Genomic DNA, 21,362 nt, shown 5'->3' on the forward strand with positions numbered 1-21,362 from the left:
CCAAAAAAGTGTTAAACAAATGTTATATTTTTCATATTTCAAAGTAGCCACCTTTTGCCTTGATGACAGCTTTGCACACTCTTGGCATTCTCTCAACCAGCTTAATAAGGAATGCTTTTCCAACAGTCTTGAAGGAGTTCCTACATATGCTGAGCACTTGTTGGCTGCTTTTCCTTCACTCTGCAGTCCAACTCATCCCAAACCATCTCGATTGGGTTGAGGTCGGGTGATTGTGGTGGCCAGGTTATCTGATGCAGCACCATCACTCTCCTTCTTGGTCAAATAGCCCTTACACAGCCTGGAGGTGTGTTTTGGGTCATTGTCCTGTAGAAAAACAAATGATAGTCCCACTTAGCACAAACCAGATGGGATGGCGTATTGCTGCAAAATGCTGTGGTAGCCATGCTGGTCAAGTGTGCCTTGAATTCTAAATAAATCATAGTGTCACCAGAAAAGCACCCCCACATCATCACACCTCCTCCTCCATGCTTCACGTGGGAAACACACATGCGGAGATCATCCGTTCACCTACTTTGCGTCTCACAAAGACATGGCAGTTGGAACCAAAAATCTCCAATTTGGACTCATCAAACCAATGGACAGATTTCCACCGGTCTAATGTCCATTGCTCGTGTTTCTTGGCCCAAGCAAGTCTCTTCTTCTTTTTGGTGTCCTTTAGTAGTGCAGCAATTCGACTATGAAGGCCTGATTCACGCAGTCTCCTCTGAACAGTTGATGTTGAGATGTGTCTGTTACTTGAACTCTGAGAAGCATTTATTTGGGCTGCAATCTGAGGTGCAGTTAACACTAATTAACTTATCCTCTGCATCAGAGGTAACCCTGGGTCTTCCTTTCCTGTGCCCGTCCTCATGAGAGCCAGTTTCATCATAGCGCTTGATGAGTTTTGCAATTGCACTTGAAAAACTTTAAAAGTTCTTGAAATGTTCCGGATTGACTGACCTTCATGTCTTAAAGTATTGATGGACTATCGTTTTTCTTTGCTAATTTGAGGTGTTCTTGCCATAATATGGACTTGGTCTTTTACCAAATAGGGCTATCTTCTGTATACCAACCCTACCTTGTCACAACACAACTAATTGGCTCAAACACATTAAGAAGGAAAGAATTTCCACAAATTAACTTTTAACAAGGCACACCTGTTAATTGAAATGCATTCCAGGTAACTAACTCATGAAGCTGGTTGAGAGAATGCCAAGAGTGTGCAAAGTTGTCATCAAGATAAAGAGTGGCTGCTTTAAACAATCTAAAATCTAAAATATATTTTGATTTGTTTAACACGTTTTTAGTTACTACATGATTCGATGTGTTATTTCATAGTTTTGATGTCTTCACTATTATTCTACAATGTAGAAAATAGTAAAAATAAAGAAAAACCCTTGAATGAGTAGGGGTATCCAAACTTTTGACTGGTACTGTATGTATATATATGTATATAATTTATAAGTCCAAGAATGGATGTAGCATCTACATATTGCCCCTTTAAGTCTATCAAAAGTGTGCGAGTTTGAGCATGTGTCTATTAGGCCTATGGATATTTTTTTATCAACATGAATTAGATTGAGCAATAAAAGACCCACTTTTATTCTATAGGCTGGGATCCGCACTATGCAGCTGTTGCAAAAGCACAATTTCACTGGCTGTCCACTGGTTTCAAAAACAATGATTGCACGGCAGCTTAAACTTCTTGCATTCAACGATTATTGGGTTCAAATACACATTTAGATTTGTGAACAGCCATCCACTTCAATCTGTAAGGCGCACATAGCTAAATGAGAGAGCAGCAGTGATTCACATCAATGCGCTATCTAGTTATCAATTATAAATTATATCCATATCGCCATAGGCTACACCACTGCTGTCATCCTTATCTCCAAGCGTTTATTCGACTTGGATCATCTTTGCATGCCGACATTAGTCGCACCATTGGAAGACATAGCTTGGACTGTAGCCTGCAAAAGCCTATTCCTGCTCCTTTCCAGCAATCCATCAAACACATTTGGTGTGTCATCATAGTGGTCTCTGACTTGTGGTCAGACTCGCTCAGGTGGAACAAACTTATAATTGTGCCTTTTTTCAATGCTGATTTGAATGTCATTGAGTAAACAGAGAAGTGTTTTCACAAGCATCCTTTCTGAATTTCAAAGTAATCCTCGAAGGAATCATCTATTTTTTCAAAAGTATCTGTAATCTGATTAGAATATTTTTGCTGGTAACGTCACGGATTACAGTTACAATTTTTTTGTAATCCCTTACATGTAACGGATTACATGTAATCCGATACACCCCAACCCTGCTCATGGGGACACTACGTCACTGCAAAATCTACTGGTAGAGCTCGAAACTTCAAGCCCCTTGGGTGCTGCCATAGAGTTACATTAGAAATGCCCATCCAAGAAGGCTCAAGATCATTGGCCATAGATAAAATGCCATCAAATCACATTATATCTACCGTAGCTTTGATTGGAGTGATCATGTCAACATCAAGCTAGCAGTCACCATCATAAATCAAGTCAGCAGGTAGCCAGGGTGGCAGGTAGCCTAGTGGTTAGTGTTGGACTTGTAACTAAAAGTTTGCAAGATCTAATCCCTGAGTTGACAAGGTAAATACTGTCATTTTGCCCCTGAACAAGGCAGTTAACCCACTGTTCCTAGGCCATCATTGAAAATAAGAATTTGTTCTTAACTGACCTGCCTAGTTAAATAAAGGTAAAATAAAATTTTAAAAAGTCAACAATCTACTGGCAAATCCTTTTCAGATGAAGAGAAATTATAGATAAAACATATCGGTGCTCATCAGCCATTGGACATAAACATTACACAACAAGTTGGAAATCGCAAATTCAACAATGACTGGTTTGGAAGGAATCAGTGGCTAACTGCATGCGTTGAAAAGCAATCACTAGCTTGTTATTCAGTGGAGTGGGTGTGTGGTCCAAGTCTGGGTTTAATGGTCTCTTTTCCAAGCTTAAAATGATAAACATTCAACATGATGGGCCAGAAAAGTTTGAATACATTGGCCATGCAGTCAATCCAGTATGACTTCTGCTGTGTTCAAAACAACTGGAAACTGGGAAATCTCAGACTTCAGTGAGTTCAAGACAACTGGGAACTCTGAAAAAAAACTTGCACCGACTGGAAAAATACGTTTTGAATGGTCATCCAATTCAGAATTGAAAGTCAGGGACTTGGGTCTTGTATGCTGCTACCTAAATTCTGTAATATGTCAGGGAGATATGTATACTGTAGCTAAGAACGTATTACTAAGTGTATGTTGTGTAGTAAGCTGTTAGTAGCCCATGTGCCTCACCCTAATAATTTGGTCCCTTTCCCCCTCCTAACTTACCCTACTGTTCTGACTTGGTGGTGCACATGTAGCCAATAGCATGTTTTAGAGAAATTGTACCATTGAATATTATAAGAACTTTGTCTGCTTATATGCCCCCCTTTATTTATCCTACAGTTCTGACTTGGTATACAGGGAGAATACTGTAAGAATAGCCCATGTCCTAAATTCTGTCGCTGTACATTTCAAAAGTGCTGACCAAATAGTTATGTCTATCCTAGCTCGCTCATTTATGTCTTAATTGAAATTACAGATTACCTCTTATCTGCTCGCCGTCACCTTATGCCATAGTTTGTTCATCTCAATTGTCAGTAGAAACCACATTTGTTTAAGCAAGTCAGCCATATCAACAGTTTTTTTTTAAAAGACAGTAGATCATTTCATGTTGTGTTGCTACCATGCTGTGTTGTCATGTGTTGCTGCCTTGCTATGTTGTTGTCTTAGGTCTCTCTTTATTGTAGTGTTGTGTTGTCTCTCTTGTCGTGATGTGTGTTTTGTCCTATATTTATTTATTTATTTTAATCCCAGCCCCTGTCCCCCGCAGGAGACCTTTTGCCTTTTGGTAGGCCGTCATTGTAAATAAGAATTTGTTCTTAACTGACTTTCCTAGTTAATTAAAGGTTAATAAAAAAAAGAAAGAAATTAGGCTGTTTCGCTGATAGCCAGGTGTAGCAGTGGTAAGGATTCACTCTATGATGCTGAAAAGAAAGCTCAGCTTTATGTAGGCCCTAACAGTTTGTGGGCACCGCAAGTCACCATTATAGTGCAATTCGTGTATTGTTTAGAGTTGTGTTGTGCCGTGGCTTTGCTGGCATGCATCTAAAAAAAAAATTGGGGGGAGTTTGCCCAACCAAGATTTACATGCTAAAATCGCCACTGCCATACAGTATGACCTGTGATAGCATGCAAATGGGGTCGGTAAAGTGATAGCCACCCCAGACATCATGGTGAGAGTTAAAGCTGAGTATAACGTATTTTAAATCAATCCACACTCATGCCTCAGCTGTGAAACTGTAAATGTCAAGTCAATTTGCTAACGTCATATTAACTTCTATATTTAAAATGCAATTATTTTCTACCTCTTAAAAGATATCTACAATCCACATAAAAAGTTGTGAATTTAACACTGAAAATTCAACCCAGAAAAATAAACTGCACATAAAGGAAATATGAATTTCACTGTACAAGTATTTACATTTTTAGCGGAAACAAATTCATTAATCCACCCATCTTCTTCACCTAAAAGCTAAAAGAACATTCACACTTAAAATGAAAGGGAAGAAAATTGTAAAACTTAAATGCACTGTACATGCATACTTACAGTGACTTCAGGAAGTGTTCATACCCCTTTACTTATTTCATTTTGGTGTGTTACAGCCTGAATTCGAAATGGATTAGATAGATTTTTTTTCACCCATCTACACACAATACCCTATAATGACAAATTGAAAACATTTTTTTTAATTCTTTTTTTTCCTAAATGTATTGAAAATTAAATACAGAAACATCTCATTTACATAATTATTCACACCCATGAGTCAATACATGTTAGAGTCACATTTGGCAGCGACTACAGCTTTGAATCTTTCTTGGTAAGTCTCTAAGAGCTTTGCACACCTGGATTGTACAATATTTGCACATCATTATTTTTTTAATTCTTCAAGCTCTGTCAAGTTGGTTGTTGATCATTGCTAGACAGCCATTTTAAAGTCTTACCACAGATTTTCAAGCCAATTTAATTTAAAACTGTAACTAAGCCACTCAGGAACATTCAATATTGTCTTGCTAAGCAACTCCAGGTTATAGTTCCCCTCGTGTTTAAGGTTATTGTCCTGATGAAAGGGGAATTTGTCTACCAGTGTCTGTTGGAAAGGAGACTGAACCAGGTTTTCCTCTAGGATCTTGCCTGTGCTTAGCTCAATTCCATTAATTTTATCCCAAAACACCTCCCTTGCCAATAACAAGCATACCCATAACATGATGCAGCCACCACCATGCTTGAAAATATGAAGAGTGGTACTCAGTGATGTGTTGGATTTGCCCCAAACATAACGTATTCAGGATATAAAGTACATCTCTTTGCCACATTTTTTGCAGTTTTACTTTATTTCCATATTGCAAACATGATGCATGTTTTGAAATATTTATATTCTGTACAGGCTTCCTTCTTTTTACTCTGTCATTTAGGTTTGTACTGTGGAGTAAATACAATATTGTTGATCGATCCACTGTTTTCTCCTATCACAGCCATTAAACTCTGTAACTGTTTTAAAGTCACCATTGGCCTCATGGTGAAATCCCTGAGCGGTTTCCTACCACTCCGGCAACTGAGTTAGGAAGGACACCTGTATCTTTCTAGTGACTGGGTGTATTGACACACTATCCAAAGTGTAATTAATAATTTCACCATGATCAAATAGATATTCAATGTCTGCTTTTTAAAAATGTTAACCCATCTACCAATAGGTGCCCTTCTTTGCGAGGCATCGGAAAACCTCCCTGGTCTTTGTGGTTGAATCTGTGTTTGAAATTCACTGCTCGACTGAGGGACCTTACAAATAATTAAGTGTGGGGTACAGAGATGAGGTAGTCATTCAAAAATCATGTTAAACACTATTATTGCTCACAGAGTCCATGCAACTTATTATATGGCTTGTTAAGCACATTTTTACTCCTGAACATACTTAGGCTTGCCATAACAAAGGGGTTGAATACTTATTGACTCAAGACTCATTTCAGCTTTTCATTTTAAATGAATTTGTAAACATTTCTAAAAACATAATTCCTTTTTGACATTATGGGGTATTGCGTGTAGGCCAGTGACTCAACATCTAAATGTAATACATTTTGGCTGTAACACAACAAAACGTGGACAAAGTAAAAGGGTGTGAATACTTTCCGAAGGCACAGTAGATAAGGATCACTTAAAAGAAGTTGAATGTTTGAACTCACAATAGATCACATGATTGTTTTTATTTCTCCTTACTAACCATCTCAGTCAGTTATCAAAGTTTGGATGAAAGTGCTTATTTCAATTCATAAAGGTTCAAAGGCCAGAATAACAAAAACAAGTTTTTGATTAAGCCATAAGTTATAAAGCAATGACATGACATCATAAGGATCTCATAAGCATCGGTCAGTGGGACACACTGTTGCATAAGTGGAGATAATATACAGCATATAAATAGTAGTCAAATATTTTCCATCATCAATAAGAGAGTACTTTTGTAATATATAAAGACATCTCACAGTATACATAATATTCACTTCTCTACTTGTGCAATAGCATAAAGATAAAAACACAACATTGAGAATCTGCAACGTAAAGCATTTAAAATAGACACATTCACATTAAACGTAGCTGCACAAATCAGCAATTTAATTCCACAAAGTAAAAGCTATGTTTTAGTGCAATATTCATTGATAATAAATAACACTGTCACGTCAGACAATTCTGATTAAAAGTTCCTTAAAAATGATATTCACTTTCCCCTTGCTTAATATGCTTGTTCAAAACATAGGTTGAAAGCAAAGAAAAGGCACAGACAGACCTTCGCTGTTCAATCAAAAGCACCAAACTGGACAAGAAGCAAGTCTACGCTAAATTTGGTCAGACTCCATTTTCAAATCCTTTCATATTTCAGATACTTTGTTGTTATTTCCTCTCCAATTTTTTGGAATAATCAAACCCTTAACTATCATCACTCGATATGACTACAACAACAGCCTATTTTCAAAGTAGTCAAATCAAATGTTATTGGTCACACACACATATTTAGCAGATGTTATTGCGGGTGTAGCGAAATGCTTGTCCACGTATACATGTCCACATATACATGTGTATGCACATACTGTATGTGTTAAGAGTGGGTTATGGAGTATAATCAACATCAATAATTATGTTTGTGTGCAAGTATATGCAAGCTTAATTAATATATAAGCATTTACTTTAATACCATGTTTTGCACCTGTGTCCACCACTTCAACTGACTTCTTGCTTGTCCTTCGCTATGAATATTCTGCTGACCTAAATGTTCAAAAACTCTTAATTCATAGAGAAATTCATAGAGAGCATGAAGTCTGTGTTGTTCCTGTATTTCAAGGTTTGTTCTTCGCTCAGATATAGATATAGTCTGTGGGAGGGAGACAGGAGAGGAGGGGCTTGTTAGATGCATGGCCTTTACACTACTAGCATGCAGAAACCTGAACCGACTGAGAGGAGCCTCCAACACCCAACCAAAAGGGCCTGGATGAAGTCATTTTGTATGTCTGTCTGTCTGTCTAGAGGAATGAGATTGAGAGGGACTGTGGATGTATTCTGGTCCCAGATCTGCTTGTGCTGTCTTGCCAACTCCTATGTGACCATAGAAGTTGGCAAGACAGCATAAACAGATCTAGGACCAGGCAAGCTGGGGGACTGGACGATGGATGAGAGGCTCCGCTGCTCCTGGAGGAAGCTCCAAGGTACACTATATATACAAAAGTATGTGGACACCCCTTCAAATTAGTGGATTCAGCTATTTCAACCACACCCGTTGCTGACAGGTGTATAAAATCGAGCACACAGCCATGCAATCTCACTAGACAAACATTGGCAGTGGAATGGCCTTACTGAAGAGCTCAGTGACTTTCAACATTGCACCGTAATAGGATGCAACCTTGCCAACAAGTCAGTTCATCACATTTCTGCCCTGCTAGAGCTGCCCCGTTCAACTGTAAGTGCTGTTATTGTGAAGTGGAAACATCTAGGAGCAACAACGGCTCAGCCGGGAAGTGGTAGGCCATACAAGCGCACAGAACGGGACCCCCGAGTGCTGAAGTGCGTAAAAATCGTCTGTCCTTGGTTGCAACACTCACTACCGAGTTCCAAACTGCCTCTGGAAGCAACGTCAGCACAAGAACTGTTCGTCGGGCGCTTCATGAAATGGGTTTCCATGGCCGAGCAGCTGCACACAAGCCTAAGATCACGATGTGCAATGCCAAGCGTCAGTTGGAGTGGTGTAAATCTCACCGCCATTGGACTCTGGAGCAGTGGAAACGCATTCTCCAGAGTGATGAATCACGCTTTATCATCTGGCAGTCCGAAGGACAAATCTGGGGTTGGTGGATGCCAGGAGAACGCTACATGCCCCAATGCATAGTGCCAACTGTAAAGTTTGGTGGAGGAGGATTAATGGTCTGGGGCTGTTTTTCATGGTTCAGGCTAGGCCCCTTAGTTCCAGTGAAGGGGAATCTTAATGCTTACAGCATACAATGACATTCTAGACGATTCTGTGCTTCCAACTTTGTGGCAACAGTTTGGGGAAGGCCCTTTACTGTTTCAGCATGACAATTTACATTTACATTTACGTCATTTAGCAGACGCTCTTATCCAGAGCAACTTACAAGTTGGTGCATTCACCTTATGATATCCAATGCCCCCGTGCACAAAGCGAGGTCCATACAGAAATGGTTTGTCAAGATCGGTGTGGAAGAACTTGACTGGCCTGCACAGAGCCCTGACCTCAACCCCATCGAACACCTTTGGGATGAATTGGAACGCCGACTGCGAGCCAGGCCTACTCACCAACATCAGTGCCCAACCTCACTAATGATCTTGTGGCTGAATGAAAGCAAGTCCAGTGGAGGCTGTTATAGCAGCAATGGGGGGAACAACTCCATATTAATGCTCATGATTTTGGAATGAGATGTTAGACGAGCAGGTGTCCACATACTTTTGGTCATGTAGTGTATGTCCCAAATGGTACCCTATTCCCTATAGAGTGCATTACTTTTGACCAGAGCCCTATGTAACCCCAGTCTATAGATGCTCCTCAGAAGTGATCCTGAGGTAGGCGATGGCCTTGGTGCAGGTCTGAAGACCCTCTTCCTGCTTAGGGTCCCTGACCGTGAGGACAGAGACAGGATCTTTCTCCTCCTCAGAGTCCCAGGGTGTCTGGTGGGGGGACGGCCTCTCCCTTTCCCGCTCCTTCTCCTGCTGCTGGGCTACGGAGTCCTCTGCACCTGGGCCCGCCACACAGACAGATCCCTCCTTATTGCTGTCCTGGTGGAGCTCAGTCTTCTGATGGGACAGGGCTGACAGATGGGTCCGGTCAGAGCTGCAGGAGGGCAAAGAGCGCAGTACCTGGATCCCCCCGATAGGGACCATGGGGAGAAGAGTTCGAGCCTGCTGCTGGGAGTGTAGGGGAAGGTGGCTGAGGACGTTATGATGGGTACAACTGGAGCTGGAGGGACCAGGCAGGTTGGGGAGCGTGCTTCTCCTCTGATCCTAAAAACAAGAAGTTATAGTGACTACCAGAAGACAGTTTTCTACAGTTTAATGCAGGGACTCCAGCGGTGGGAAAAAAACGAATAAAGGTTTTATATCAAGAATACTAACAACCCAGCTGACAAAGTGGTTGAAATGAAGTCAGTGCAACTAGTTTTGCATGGACAAGCATACTAGTCAATCTAAACATGTGTGTATAATATAGTGTAAACAACTACATTACATACCAAATCCATTTCAATGGATCCTCCCTTGTGGACAAGTTCAGCCTTGGCTTGTTGCATGGTTTTATCGCCAGACCCTCTGTGTTGCGAGCCCCCTCTACGTGGAGACACAGCCCTCAGCACCACCCTCTGTCTGCCCCGGGCCGATGGCTCCCTCCTCCCAACCAGGTCCACTCCGCCTGGGGACAGGGGCCTCTCCATGCAGGCCGGGGAGAGGTGCTGGATGGGGGTGAGGTTGGGGGAGCTAGGCCTCAGCTGGGAGGTGTCCCATCGAGGTGAGGAGCGACCCCGGGGGGAGAGATCTCTACGGGGTGATGGGTAGCGGAGCTGGGAGGGGGACGGTTCCCTCAGAGGGGACTCCCAGCCAGGGGACAGCAGACCGGTGAACAGACAACCCTGGTCAGGAGACAGCATGGCCAGGCTACAGTCCTCATCCACAAGCCTCTCTCTCTCACTCTGCTCCTTGTCCAGGCTGGAGGCCAAGACAGTCCTCCGGTCTGGCCCTGTCCTCTTGCCTGAGATGGAGGTATGGGGATGGGACGATGGAGGCACGATGGAGTTGGTGAGGCAGCTGGGGAGAGAACGGAAGGTACTGAGGGTACAGCCATGGAGAGCTGATGACACAACCTGGGTGATGGTGGTAGCGGTGACCGACAGAGAGGCTATGTCACAGGGCTGAGGGCTGGTGCTCCGGGAGCGGATCTTTGGAGTGGAGCCACCGTCGTAATCATCATCGTCATCTTCGTCGATGTCATCTATCTCTTCATCCATGCCATCGGAGTCGTCTGCGTCTGAGAACTGGTGTTTGGCTGAGCTCAAGACCCCGGTCTTCGAGTCTTGCTGGGTGTCATCTGTATTGTTTGAAAGAACAGAAAAAATAAAGACAAATATATATCAAATTCCTTTCTGTCATTAATTCAGTGTTACATATCTGAATAATTCATATTAGGGAGTAAAGTATAGTATACTGGTCATTGGTCAATATTTTACCAGATTCCTGTGTCTCTGTATCATCCACTGTAACTGACACCCCAAGCTCAAGACACTTCTTCATGTGAGCCTTTGACTTCATATGCTTGGTCAGGTTTCCTGTAGGACAACAAACATTTAAAGATTAATCTTGTTGAACTTATTATATTCATTACCATTCAATTGTACATTTTGGAAATAAATGTTCCTATTGTCATCAATCAATCATGTATAAATCACTTTTTAAATCAGCAGTTGTCACAAAGTGCTTTTATACCTCTTGGTTAATTCATTTCAATGGAATAAAAAGACGGGATACCCACCTTTAGTTTTGAAAGCGAAGTTGCAGACCCTGCAAACGTAGGGTCTGACGTCAGTGTGGGTACGTATATGTTTCTTTAGCATACTAGGTTTCTTACAGCGGATGCCACACTCCTCACAGATATACTTTCCTCGGCCTCTGCCCCTCACGTACACATAGTCCTCATTGGACTTGAACCTGAGGGAAGGGAAACAATCGTTAATGTGATGTTCTATAAAAAGCTTTAGACATGCAAGGTAAGTGAAAACATATATTTCATCTAATTCCAGGTCACCCTTGGGAAAGAGGTCTTCTGACCTCAATAGGACTACCGGGTTAAATAAATAAAGTTACAAATAATTTGTACCACCAGGCGTTACCCCTATATAAAACATTACAAACTAACATTATAATGAACATTCTATTGCTTATTGATTCATGTGATAGTATCATAACTGACCCTCCTTCAAAGATTTTGATCTGGGTTGGTGTTGGTGTTAGCGCTGCTGTTTGTTTCGAGGAGACCTCCATGTCTTTCCAGTCCTCCTTCGCTGCTTTTACCCTGCAGCTGGCATCCTTCACTTTCCTTCCATAGGAGATCACATCCAGCTCTTTGAGCTCCGGTTTGCTCTGTAGCTAAATGAGATAAATAAACGTTAATATGAAGAAAGAATAACAAATGTAACCCCGTTTTCTCTCCATTTCGTGATTACGATCTTGTCTCATCGCTGCAATTCCCCAATGGGCTCGGGAGAGGCGAAGGTCGAGTCATGCGTCCCAGAAACCGCCAAACCGTTTGCTTAACCCGGAAGCCAGCCGCACCAATGTTTCAGAGGAAACACCGTTCAACTGACGACCAAATTCAGAGTGACGAGCCAAGTAAAGCCCCCCTGGCCCCCGGCCACAACAGCCTGGAATCGAACCCCAGGCTGTAGTGACGCCGCAACACTGCGAGGCAGTGCCTTAGACCGCTGCGCCACTCGGGAGGAGGTCAAGAATAAACATTCTGTTAACATGCAGTTTAGATATGTTTAGGTAATGGAGTTAGGTAATACAGGATATTAACAATGTATTATGGTTACAGTATTACACAATATTAGATAGTTTATGATGTAACTTGAGTCAAGGATTGTAAACATACATTCAATATGGAAATGTAAGGGTCAAAAATGAACAATAAAGGTTCTCACCAGCTCAAGCCTCTGTCTCCATAAGAGTGAGGAGGAGACCAGTTTCCCAGTCCCAGGTTGGTACATGGCAGCCATGGTGTACACCCATGTGTTAGTCTTCTGTTTGGAGCGGAGCAGAGCCAGGGTTGCACTGGTGTTGAGGTTAGGAGGGTTGGGATTATTGGAACTGATGCACCACGTAGTGTACACAGAGGACATAGGAGAAGTGTTGGGAGTGCTGTTTGGCTTGGTGTAGTTCAGATAGCACCAACTCACAACTGTCGTTGTGCGAAGACTTGGAAACTGAGATATCAGTTTGGTGTTTTCACCGTCAGAGATGAGGATGCCCTGACCTTTGACTAACTGCACCATCATTTCCATCTGTGCCTTGCTGTCCATGCCAGACTCTTTGAAATCATTTAGTGAAATCCGAGAGGGTGGATGTAGGCTTGTTTCCGTTGGGGAGTTGTCCATAGGGGAATCAGGACATTCTGACCCTTGTTGCTGAGGTGAGATGAAGCTTCCACTTGCTCGGTCGTCTTGAGAATGATGTGAGGATGACACAGACAAAGAGGATATAGAAGGAAGGCCTGACAGTGATGCTCCCTGGTTGGTGTCACTTTTAAACTCTGTCTTTAAACTGTACTTGCTCTCTTCGGTCACATTACAGTTCCCTAACTCCACAGCACCCAACTCCTCCACTATCTCACCATACATTTTCTCCTCTTTGACACGTTTCTGCTGTTTTACCTCCATTAACAGGTCCAAGCTGCTGGCCGGAGATAGCATGCGCTTGTTGGATCCACCACTGGATCCACAGTTGGTGGTGGAGATAGTCCTGGAGGTCAAGGTTAGAGGGATGCCTGTCTTAAACTTAGCTGGTGACAGATCTAGTACTTGAATCTGGGCTGGGTTGGTCAACAGTCCTCGGGGGTGTCCTAATAATACATCTAAATTTGTGGATAAATGTGCAAAGTGAGAAGTGAGAGAGTTTTCGTATGGATCATCTACAACCTGTGACACAGTGGTGTATGTAATGCTACCGTAAGACGGTACGTGAGCCTGTATTCTAACAGGAACTAAGAGACCGGAGTGTGGTGGCTGAGGGGCAAACATTGGCAGAGACTGCGAGAGCAGAGAAGTGGTTGAGAACGACAGGGCATTGCTGAGGTACTGAGGAAGAATATTTAGCGGAAGGACTGGATGTGTAAATTCAGGGTCAACATTCAAGGACGCCTGTCTTACCAAGTTACCCCGTCTGGGTTCTGAGTAACTGGCGCCGAGTTCTGCATGTCTAACTTTGGCCATTGGAGAGAGGCTGCCGTAGTCAAATGATATGCTTCGGACCTCTGGGAGCTCTCTGCGCTGAGAGTTGCACGGTGCCTGTTCTGAAGAGGAGCGTCTCATTTCATGTTGTTGACACTGGTTCAGGACAGAGAGGGAGTGGGCGCTTCCTGGCACAGCTAAGAACTCCAACGCTTTTCCAAACTCATCCTGTCTCGCTGCCGGGGAAGCTGGCTTGGGGATAAACTCTCGCTCTCTCTCTTCTCGGTCAAACGAGAAGCTGGAGCAGTAGGATAGGTTGCTGTCCTGACTAGGGCTTCGGGAGAGGCTCGTACAGGCCGACTCGAAGCTAGACTCACCAGAGGAGTGCTCCAAGTCAGCTAAGCGCAGTCTCTTCTTCTTTGGAGGGAGTTTTTCTGGGGGGAATTGAGACAGGGTTTCACTTCTTTGAGGCCATTGGAACTCCTCTACATATCTATCAGGCTCCTTCGCCTTCACCTGTTTAACCTCAGCTGCTTTCTCTTTCTCTGGACTGTCAGGTTCTACAGTCACCCTGATCTCTGGGACCTGTATGTTGGACTGACGGACTAGCTTAGGTGTCATTTGATATGATTGATCTAACAATCTACTGTCACTCAATTGGTGTGCAAAGATCTCAGTCCTTTTATCTCGAGTTTCAGTTTGCTCCACCACTTCCATTGAGGAAGGCTTTTCCCGTCTCTGGTAGTTGTAAGACTCGTCAGAGTGAGACCTGCTTAGGGAGTTTGTGTGTTGAATCACAGAGATGACATTACCTAAAGTTCTCTTCTCTGTGGTGTCTTCCAACATTTCCATGTCCAGTCTATCACACTGTGCTCTATCCTGTGTATTCACACTTTGGGCATGTACTTTCACTGAAGGAGTAGTGGTTAAAGTACCTTGAGAGGCTTGCTTTGAATCACAGTCCCTCATCTCTTCAGAGTGGTCGTAGTCTGTGTGATACTTGCCTGCTACATCCTCCTCCTCCCTAATACATTTTTCCTTCCGTCGCTTCCTCGTCGCACATTCCATCTCTACACCAAGGTTGGAAATATCAGAGACGTTTCCATAGTGATCAGGAAGTTCTGTGTGTCCATCGTGTGCAGAGTGTTCAAAGGCAGCCTGTCGCCTAAGTCTCCTAATACCTCCAGGGGACGCCCTCTCATCAAAGGAGTGGCTGCCTCGCAGGCCTTGTGGCATGTCCATACACGCAGCTGAGGACGTGGGCATCGAGTTGCTCCGCACCAGCTGTCCAGAATCAGAGAGCTCTAGTTGAGCCTCTTTCATTTCTTCCCTTGTAAATGAATGTGTGTTTATTCTGATCGATTCTATCAGTGATTCCTTTTCTTGTGTGAATACGCGGGAAACACCTCGCTCTGAGGACTTACGATCACTTATTAAGTCTGTAGTGCAAGTCACAACAGTTATGGCCTGTTTCGGGTTCGGTTTGTAACACTTCCCAAACATAATCTCTTGATAGGACTTGGTGTTTGTGTTGGGAGGACCACCAGTTTGGTGTTCTGTGCTCTCAGAGCGTGAGAAGTAACCTGAGTCTGTGCTGCCTTTGCTTCCCTGGCTAGGCAGGGAGAGAGATGTGTCAGTGTCACTGCTCCTTTTCTCTGAGAGCCGGAGTGCCAGTCTCTGCTTGATGGCGCTGGATTGAATTGCACGGCTGACCTGAGAAACGGCTGGAGCTTGAGCACCATTGATCTCTGGGAGCCTGGCTGAACGCTCCTCAGATAATGTTGATGTAACTCCCTGTTTCTGGGCAATGAGATTCAGTACTTTTACAGCAGTGGTGCTATCTGGTTCCTCGACTGAAACAGAGTCCAAGAACGATGAATAGTCATCATCTGTGTCAGAGCTCTGCTCAGCGTCAGAGTATAACTCTCCTTCTCCTTCTAAAGATCCCCGGTCCTCTATGTTGGCATTGTAAGAACCCAGTTCTGAAATTGGCACTGTCCCAGCTTTGACAGAGTGAGCATGAGATTTTCTGTGTTTGTATAAATTGCTCTTGGTTTTGAAAGAGAAGCCACAGGGAACGCAGGGGTAGGGTCGCTCCCCAGTATGTGAGCGAATATGCTTTTTAAGTACGCTGGGTTTGGCACATGCCCTCCCACAATAATCACAAACATACTTCCCAGGTCTCTGCTGCTGTTTCTGCTCCATCTTACTACACACGTCCTTGGATAGCTCCTCTATCCCTGACTGGGAACAGTGTTGAAGAGACGCAGGTAAACTGGGGGAGCTCCTCTGTGAAGAGGGCCCTTCACAGTTGCCATGGGATAGCGGAAGTGCAGAAACCAAGCGCTCTGCCGTTTTCTGTCTAGCAAAGGGAACTGTCTGTCTCTCCTGTGGTGGATATGATGTTAATACATTGTAATGAGGATGACTGCAGGCTTGATCCTGTAATTGGCGTAGTGATTTCCCTAATTGTCTTAGTTTCCCTGAGTCAGACGTTTCTGTTGAACCACATGTGGTTCTACTCTGGTCCTCCTCAGGTTGTGGGCATAGGTGCCACCCCTCCCCCTCAGAATCAGCCGAAGGGGGCATTTTAGTTTGGGCAGTTGTAGGCTCTGGTGCTGCCCACTTTTTCTGTGTAACTGTCTTTTTTAGACCCTCTTTAAAGCATTTGACCTCCACAGTAGTTTCTAGTGACTCCATGACGATTCCTCTTCAGGGTTGATATCCAATCATGTCTGTTATGTAAATGTAGTAATATATGGAGATAAAGGGTCATCTGAAAGATATCAGAAAACTGAAATTATTATTAGTGAAATTGCATACCTCAAAATATTACCTCAAGGACACCCAAGCATTATCCCTACCAAAGACAGAATACAAGCTTAATCAGTAGATGCAAAGATAGCTTACTTACAAAAATAATGTACTTTATGTTCCTTCCTCAAATAATCTTGGTACATAATGACCAGTGTTCACACCAGGAAAGACAAATCTGTCTCTTTACTTACTAGACTCTCTCAAATACCTCATAGTACCTCATATTACACACACACATTGTGCACTACAATCACAATGTGTGTGTGTGCGTACTGTATTTGTGTGCACTTGGACTCTAAACTCAAAGACATTGGATGTGCGTACTGTATATTATCCTGTCCTTTACCTCAGCTCCATACCATGGGGCTATCTGGATCTCGGCGCTATTACTATGCCTTCATCACAAATGGCAGCCTATCCCTTACATAGTGCACTACGTTTGACCAGGGCCTGTAGAATGGGATGTAATCTTGGCCCATACCTCAGCAATATACAATAGGGTCGGGTATGTAATCTTGTCCTATACCTCAGCTCTATACCATGGGGCTCCACAATATGCTGCGTCTCAGAGGGAACATCATTTTCATCTTCTCAGTATCAAAGGCTGTGTGCTCTTTAACGAGGTTATGTAAGATTATCTGGTTCAAACCCACTGAGCTACTCTTAATTAGGACATTCTATGAGTGACGCTCTCTCTTTTTGTTACTTCCTACTGCTCTCTTTCTTACAACCATCCTAGTATTCTCTCTCTCTCTATCTCTCTCTCGGGGATGATACAAATCCAAGGTGACTCAAGATGCAGAGATAAAACATGCATTAAATCAAAGAGTCTGTGCTTATACAGCAAGTATGTCCAACTAATATTCAATTGGGAAGTGCTTTATCCTCCCACTTGACATAGGGCTAAAGACTACAGTAATCAGATAGAGTTTTGCATTCCTCACTTAGACAGACAGACCAAAGAGGAGAATCCAGTATATACTGTGTACTGTAAAAGGTGGCTTTTTGGAACATTCTATGAGAGAAGGTTTCCAGAGGCATCAGGGCAGAGGTGACAACATTGTAAGCCTTGAGAGGGAGGGGACAGGGGATCTATCTCTCCTCAAGGTCATTCTGACCTCATAGCTGGGTATTTTTCCATCGTTCCCAACTAAAGCAATGAGAGGAGGAACTACAAGTGCAGGGTGTCAGGGAGATAAGCCTGCCTCATTGAAACAATGCATACCTCGCCTCTGAACTACACCACAGAGAGAGAGCGGGAAGGGAACAGACCCTTTAGTATGTACACTTCCCAACCTCTTTTAAGTCTGTCTATTCCTCATGTAGGTAAAGCTAATGGTCGTGTCGCACGTTACAGTAATATATCTCATTCATGGTATATCAAAACTGTTCACAGAAAGATGCTACTGTACCACTGGTGTGCATAGCCAAAGAGCTCGATTTTGATTTAATCTGACCACATTTTTTTTTTTGTTACCTTTATTTAACTAGGCAAGTCAGTTAAGAACAAATTCTCATTTACAATGACGGCCTACCCGGCCAAACCCTAACGACACTGGGTCAATTGTGCGCCGCCCTGTGGGACTCCCAATCACAGCCGGTTGTGATACAGCCTGGAATCAAACCAGGGTCTGTAGTGACGCCTCTAGCACGGAGATGCAGTGCCTTAGAGCGCTCTGCCACTTGGGAGACCCTGGTAAATAGCATTGGCACTTGGATTGTAACCGGTGCTATGGTTAGATGACCTGAAGATAGAGCTCTTTGGCCACACACACACACCAGTGGTGGGTTTGAAGTTGAAAAATGAAAGCAAATGCAGAAAAGTACTTCATACCTACGGTAAAATATGGTGGTGGATCTTTGCTGTTATGGGGGTATTTTGCTTCAACTGGTCTTGGCTCCCTTGTTAAGGTCAACGGCATCATGAACTTTACCAGGACATTTTAGCCAAAAACCTGGTTGTCTCTACCAGGAGGCTGACACTTGGCCGCAAGTGGATCCAGCAAGATATTAACCCCAAACACTAATCAAAATCCACAAAGAAATTGTTCATTGACCACAAAATCAACATTTTGCAATGACCATCTCAGTCTCTGGACTTGAACCCCATTGAAAACCTGTGGTTTGAATTGGGCAATCCATGTAGACGAAGGATATCAAGGATCTGTAAATATTCTGTTTGGAGGAATGGTCTAAGATCCCTCCCAATGTGTTCTCCAATCTCATAACACATTTAGAAAAAGGCTCGGTGTGGTTATCCTTGCAAGTGGTCAGTGCTAGAGTATCTTTTTTGAATTTGTTACTAATTAAACAAAATCTTTCTCTGAGCAATTGTATTAACATAATATAATTTCCCCATTTTTTTAGCATACAATATAGCTCAGTATTTGTATTATCTGTTTTATAGAGGCTTTTTTGCAAATCTTTCTCAAGGATGCCAATATTTATGGATCTGACTGTACATGCTGATAAGACATGGATGGTACAGCAGCTGAAGCATGTTGAATGGAGACATTGGGAAGCATACTGTATGTAGGTTATGGAAAACGACCTTATAATACCACTGCATCATATCACGTTCAAGCTATACAGAACATATCCCATAACAGGGATGACAGTCATGTAGGCCAACACTAGCCCCTCATCCATACATTTTATAAGGACAATACATAGCGCCAGGGACACTGAGGCAGAAAGCCCATGGCATGACAGCCCACAGCATGCAGAATGAACACCAATGCAATGAGACTGTTTTCTACTCAGAATACATGCAGGTAAAGCACAAGATCTGTGGTAAGAAAATAGTATCTCCTTAAGCAACAGACATGCAGATATCGAATATAATCCTCATACAAACCTGACATTCGTATACTCCCTTCATGTCCCATATCGCCAGTCACATGTGACATACCTCATTTTGCAAATTCCAGCGGTCCATTCTCCATCCCTGGGTTATAGTAATAACAACAATGATCAGATTTAGCGAGGAGTAAAATCTCATCAATCTTACATTTCCGCCGCTGCTGCTGGCTGACTGAGTATTCATTCGACTATCTATTGATGTGAGCTAGTCAACAGAGAAAATACCCAAGCATGACGCGGACAGACCCAGGCACAAAAATAGCAAAGGGGCCCTGTGAGGGATTATACAACAGCCCACGTTAAAAGACATTTTCTCAAACACAGCATTTACACTTTTTTAGTGTGGGTCCAAAACACAGCAGACAGATACACTTTCTCAGTGTGGGGGCAAAACAATGTTTAAACCCTTCATATACCAAAACGCTGCTTTTACCAGCGACCTGAACACAACAGACAGCAACATTTTCTTAGCTTGAGGTTCAAAACATAGCACAGTTACATTTCTCAGCGGGTCCAGGAGGGAATAGAATAGAATATTAAGCTACACTTTCCCGGTGTGGGTCCTTTATACACCAAAAGGGATTCTACCAGGGTCTGGGATCCCTGATTACACTAGTTTTATAACCTGGGATGACCCAAATACACAGGAGACAGACCCAAGTAAAATCAGGGTTCATAGTGAAGTATAGTTAGGGATTTACCCTCCTCATTAGGCCAAAACACAGCAGACACTTCACTATGATCACTGACAACTACAAAGACATACAGTACCAGTCAAAAGTTTGAACACACCTACTCATTCAAGGGTTTTTCTTTATTTTGACTATTTTCTACATTGTAGAATAATAGTGAAGACATCCAAATTATGAAATAACACATGGAATCATGTAGTAACCCAAAAAAGTGTTAAACTAATCAAAATATATTTGAGATTCTTCAAAGTAGCCACCTTTTGCCTGATGACAGCTTTGCAAATGATAGTCCCACTAAAAACACAAATTTGACCTTCATGTCTTAAAGTATTGATGGATTGTCATTTCTCTTTGCTTATTTGAGCTGTTCTTGCCATAATATGGACTTGGTCATTTACCAAATTTGACCAATCTTCTGTATACCACCCCTACCTTGTCACAACACAACTGATTGGCTCAAACGCATTAAGAAGGAAATAAATTCCACAAATGTACTTTTAACAAGGCGCACTTGTTAATGGAAATGCATTCCAGGTGACTACCTCATGAAGCTGGTTGAGAGAATTCCAAGAGTGTGGAAAGGGTGGCTACTTTGAAGAATCTCAAATATAAAATATATTTTGATTTGTTTAACACTTTTTTGGTTACTACATGATTCCATGTGTGTTATTTCATAGTTTTGACGTTTTCACTGTTATTCTACAATGTAGAAAATAGTCAAAATAAAGAAAAACCCTTGAATGAGTAGGTGTGTCCAAACATTTGACTGGTACTGTATACCCTCATCATATACAGGTATGCATTTGTACAGTATAAAGATTTGAATGCGATTTAATCACTATAGCCTAACACCACTCTTCCATAGTCTGGTTAGCTCCTATGCCATGCTCTCTCCATCTTCCGAACCTGGTGGTTAAACTGTTTGAATTCAGAAGTGGACCAACGACGGTGAAAATGTCCCAAAGCATCATTTGTTGGCTAAAATTAGGACACCAACCGCAAGAGAGAAAACTGTTTTATTATATAGAAGTGCAGCATGCAGCTTGTAAGGTGATGCCAAAGGCACTTTTCCATCCTTGGTTGGGCAATAAAGCTCTGTTCCGTTCTGTTCCCTTATCAATGCTTTGTTCAGTCTGAGCTGGCTGTATACTGTGCAGCCTTTATACTACTGCAGTCACATCTACACCCACAGGAAGATTCCAATCCACAATCGACGGTCACTCAAATCAGTCATTTTGAAGCATTAATTGTTTATGAACATAATTACAATTTTTTATTTCATCTTTTAAAAAAGTTCTAATTTAAACTGAATTTGATCTACACTACATGACCAAAAGTATGTGGACACCTTCTCATTGAACATCTTATTCCAAAATCATGGACTTTAATATGGCGTTGGTCCCCCCTTTGCTGCTATAACAGCCTCCACT

General features: G+C 42.6%; 1 protein-coding gene across 4 annotated transcripts; it reads right to left on the reverse strand.

Annotated features, from left to right (window-relative positions):
- Positions 1 to 9,076: 9,076 nt before the first annotated feature.
- LOC115172224 (human immunodeficiency virus type I enhancer-binding protein 2 homolog) lies at positions 9,077 to 19,475 on the reverse strand. 4 transcript variants are annotated; one of them, XM_029729429.1, is made up of 8 exons: positions 19,290 to 19,475; positions 18,213 to 18,401; positions 12,317 to 16,337; positions 11,587 to 11,762; positions 11,149 to 11,324; positions 10,847 to 10,945; positions 9,860 to 10,707; positions 9,077 to 9,632 (listed from the first exon to the last, which is right to left on the reverse strand). In XM_029729429.1, exons 3-8 carry the CDS (start codon positions 16,259 to 16,261, stop codon positions 9,165 to 9,167), a joined length of 5,712 nt encoding a protein of 1,903 aa, XP_029585289.1. In that variant the 5' UTR covers positions 16,262 to 16,337; positions 18,213 to 18,401; positions 19,290 to 19,475; the 3' UTR covers positions 9,077 to 9,164. The 4 variants fall into 4 exon arrangements, with proteins under 4 accessions (XP_029585289.1, XP_029585290.1, XP_029585291.1 ...); XM_029729430.1 differs by lacking the exon at positions 18,213 to 18,401; XM_029729431.1 differs by lacking the exon at positions 18,213 to 18,401 and having other exon boundaries at positions 19,236 to 19,475.
- Between the last annotated feature and the right edge of the window lie 1,887 nt (positions 19,476 to 21,362).

Source organism: Salmo trutta, chromosome 33 (assembly GCF_901001165.1).
Source record: "Salmo trutta chromosome 33, fSalTru1.1, whole genome shotgun sequence".
In the NCBI taxonomy this organism is placed as follows: Eukaryota; Metazoa; Chordata; class Actinopteri; order Salmoniformes; family Salmonidae; genus Salmo; species Salmo trutta.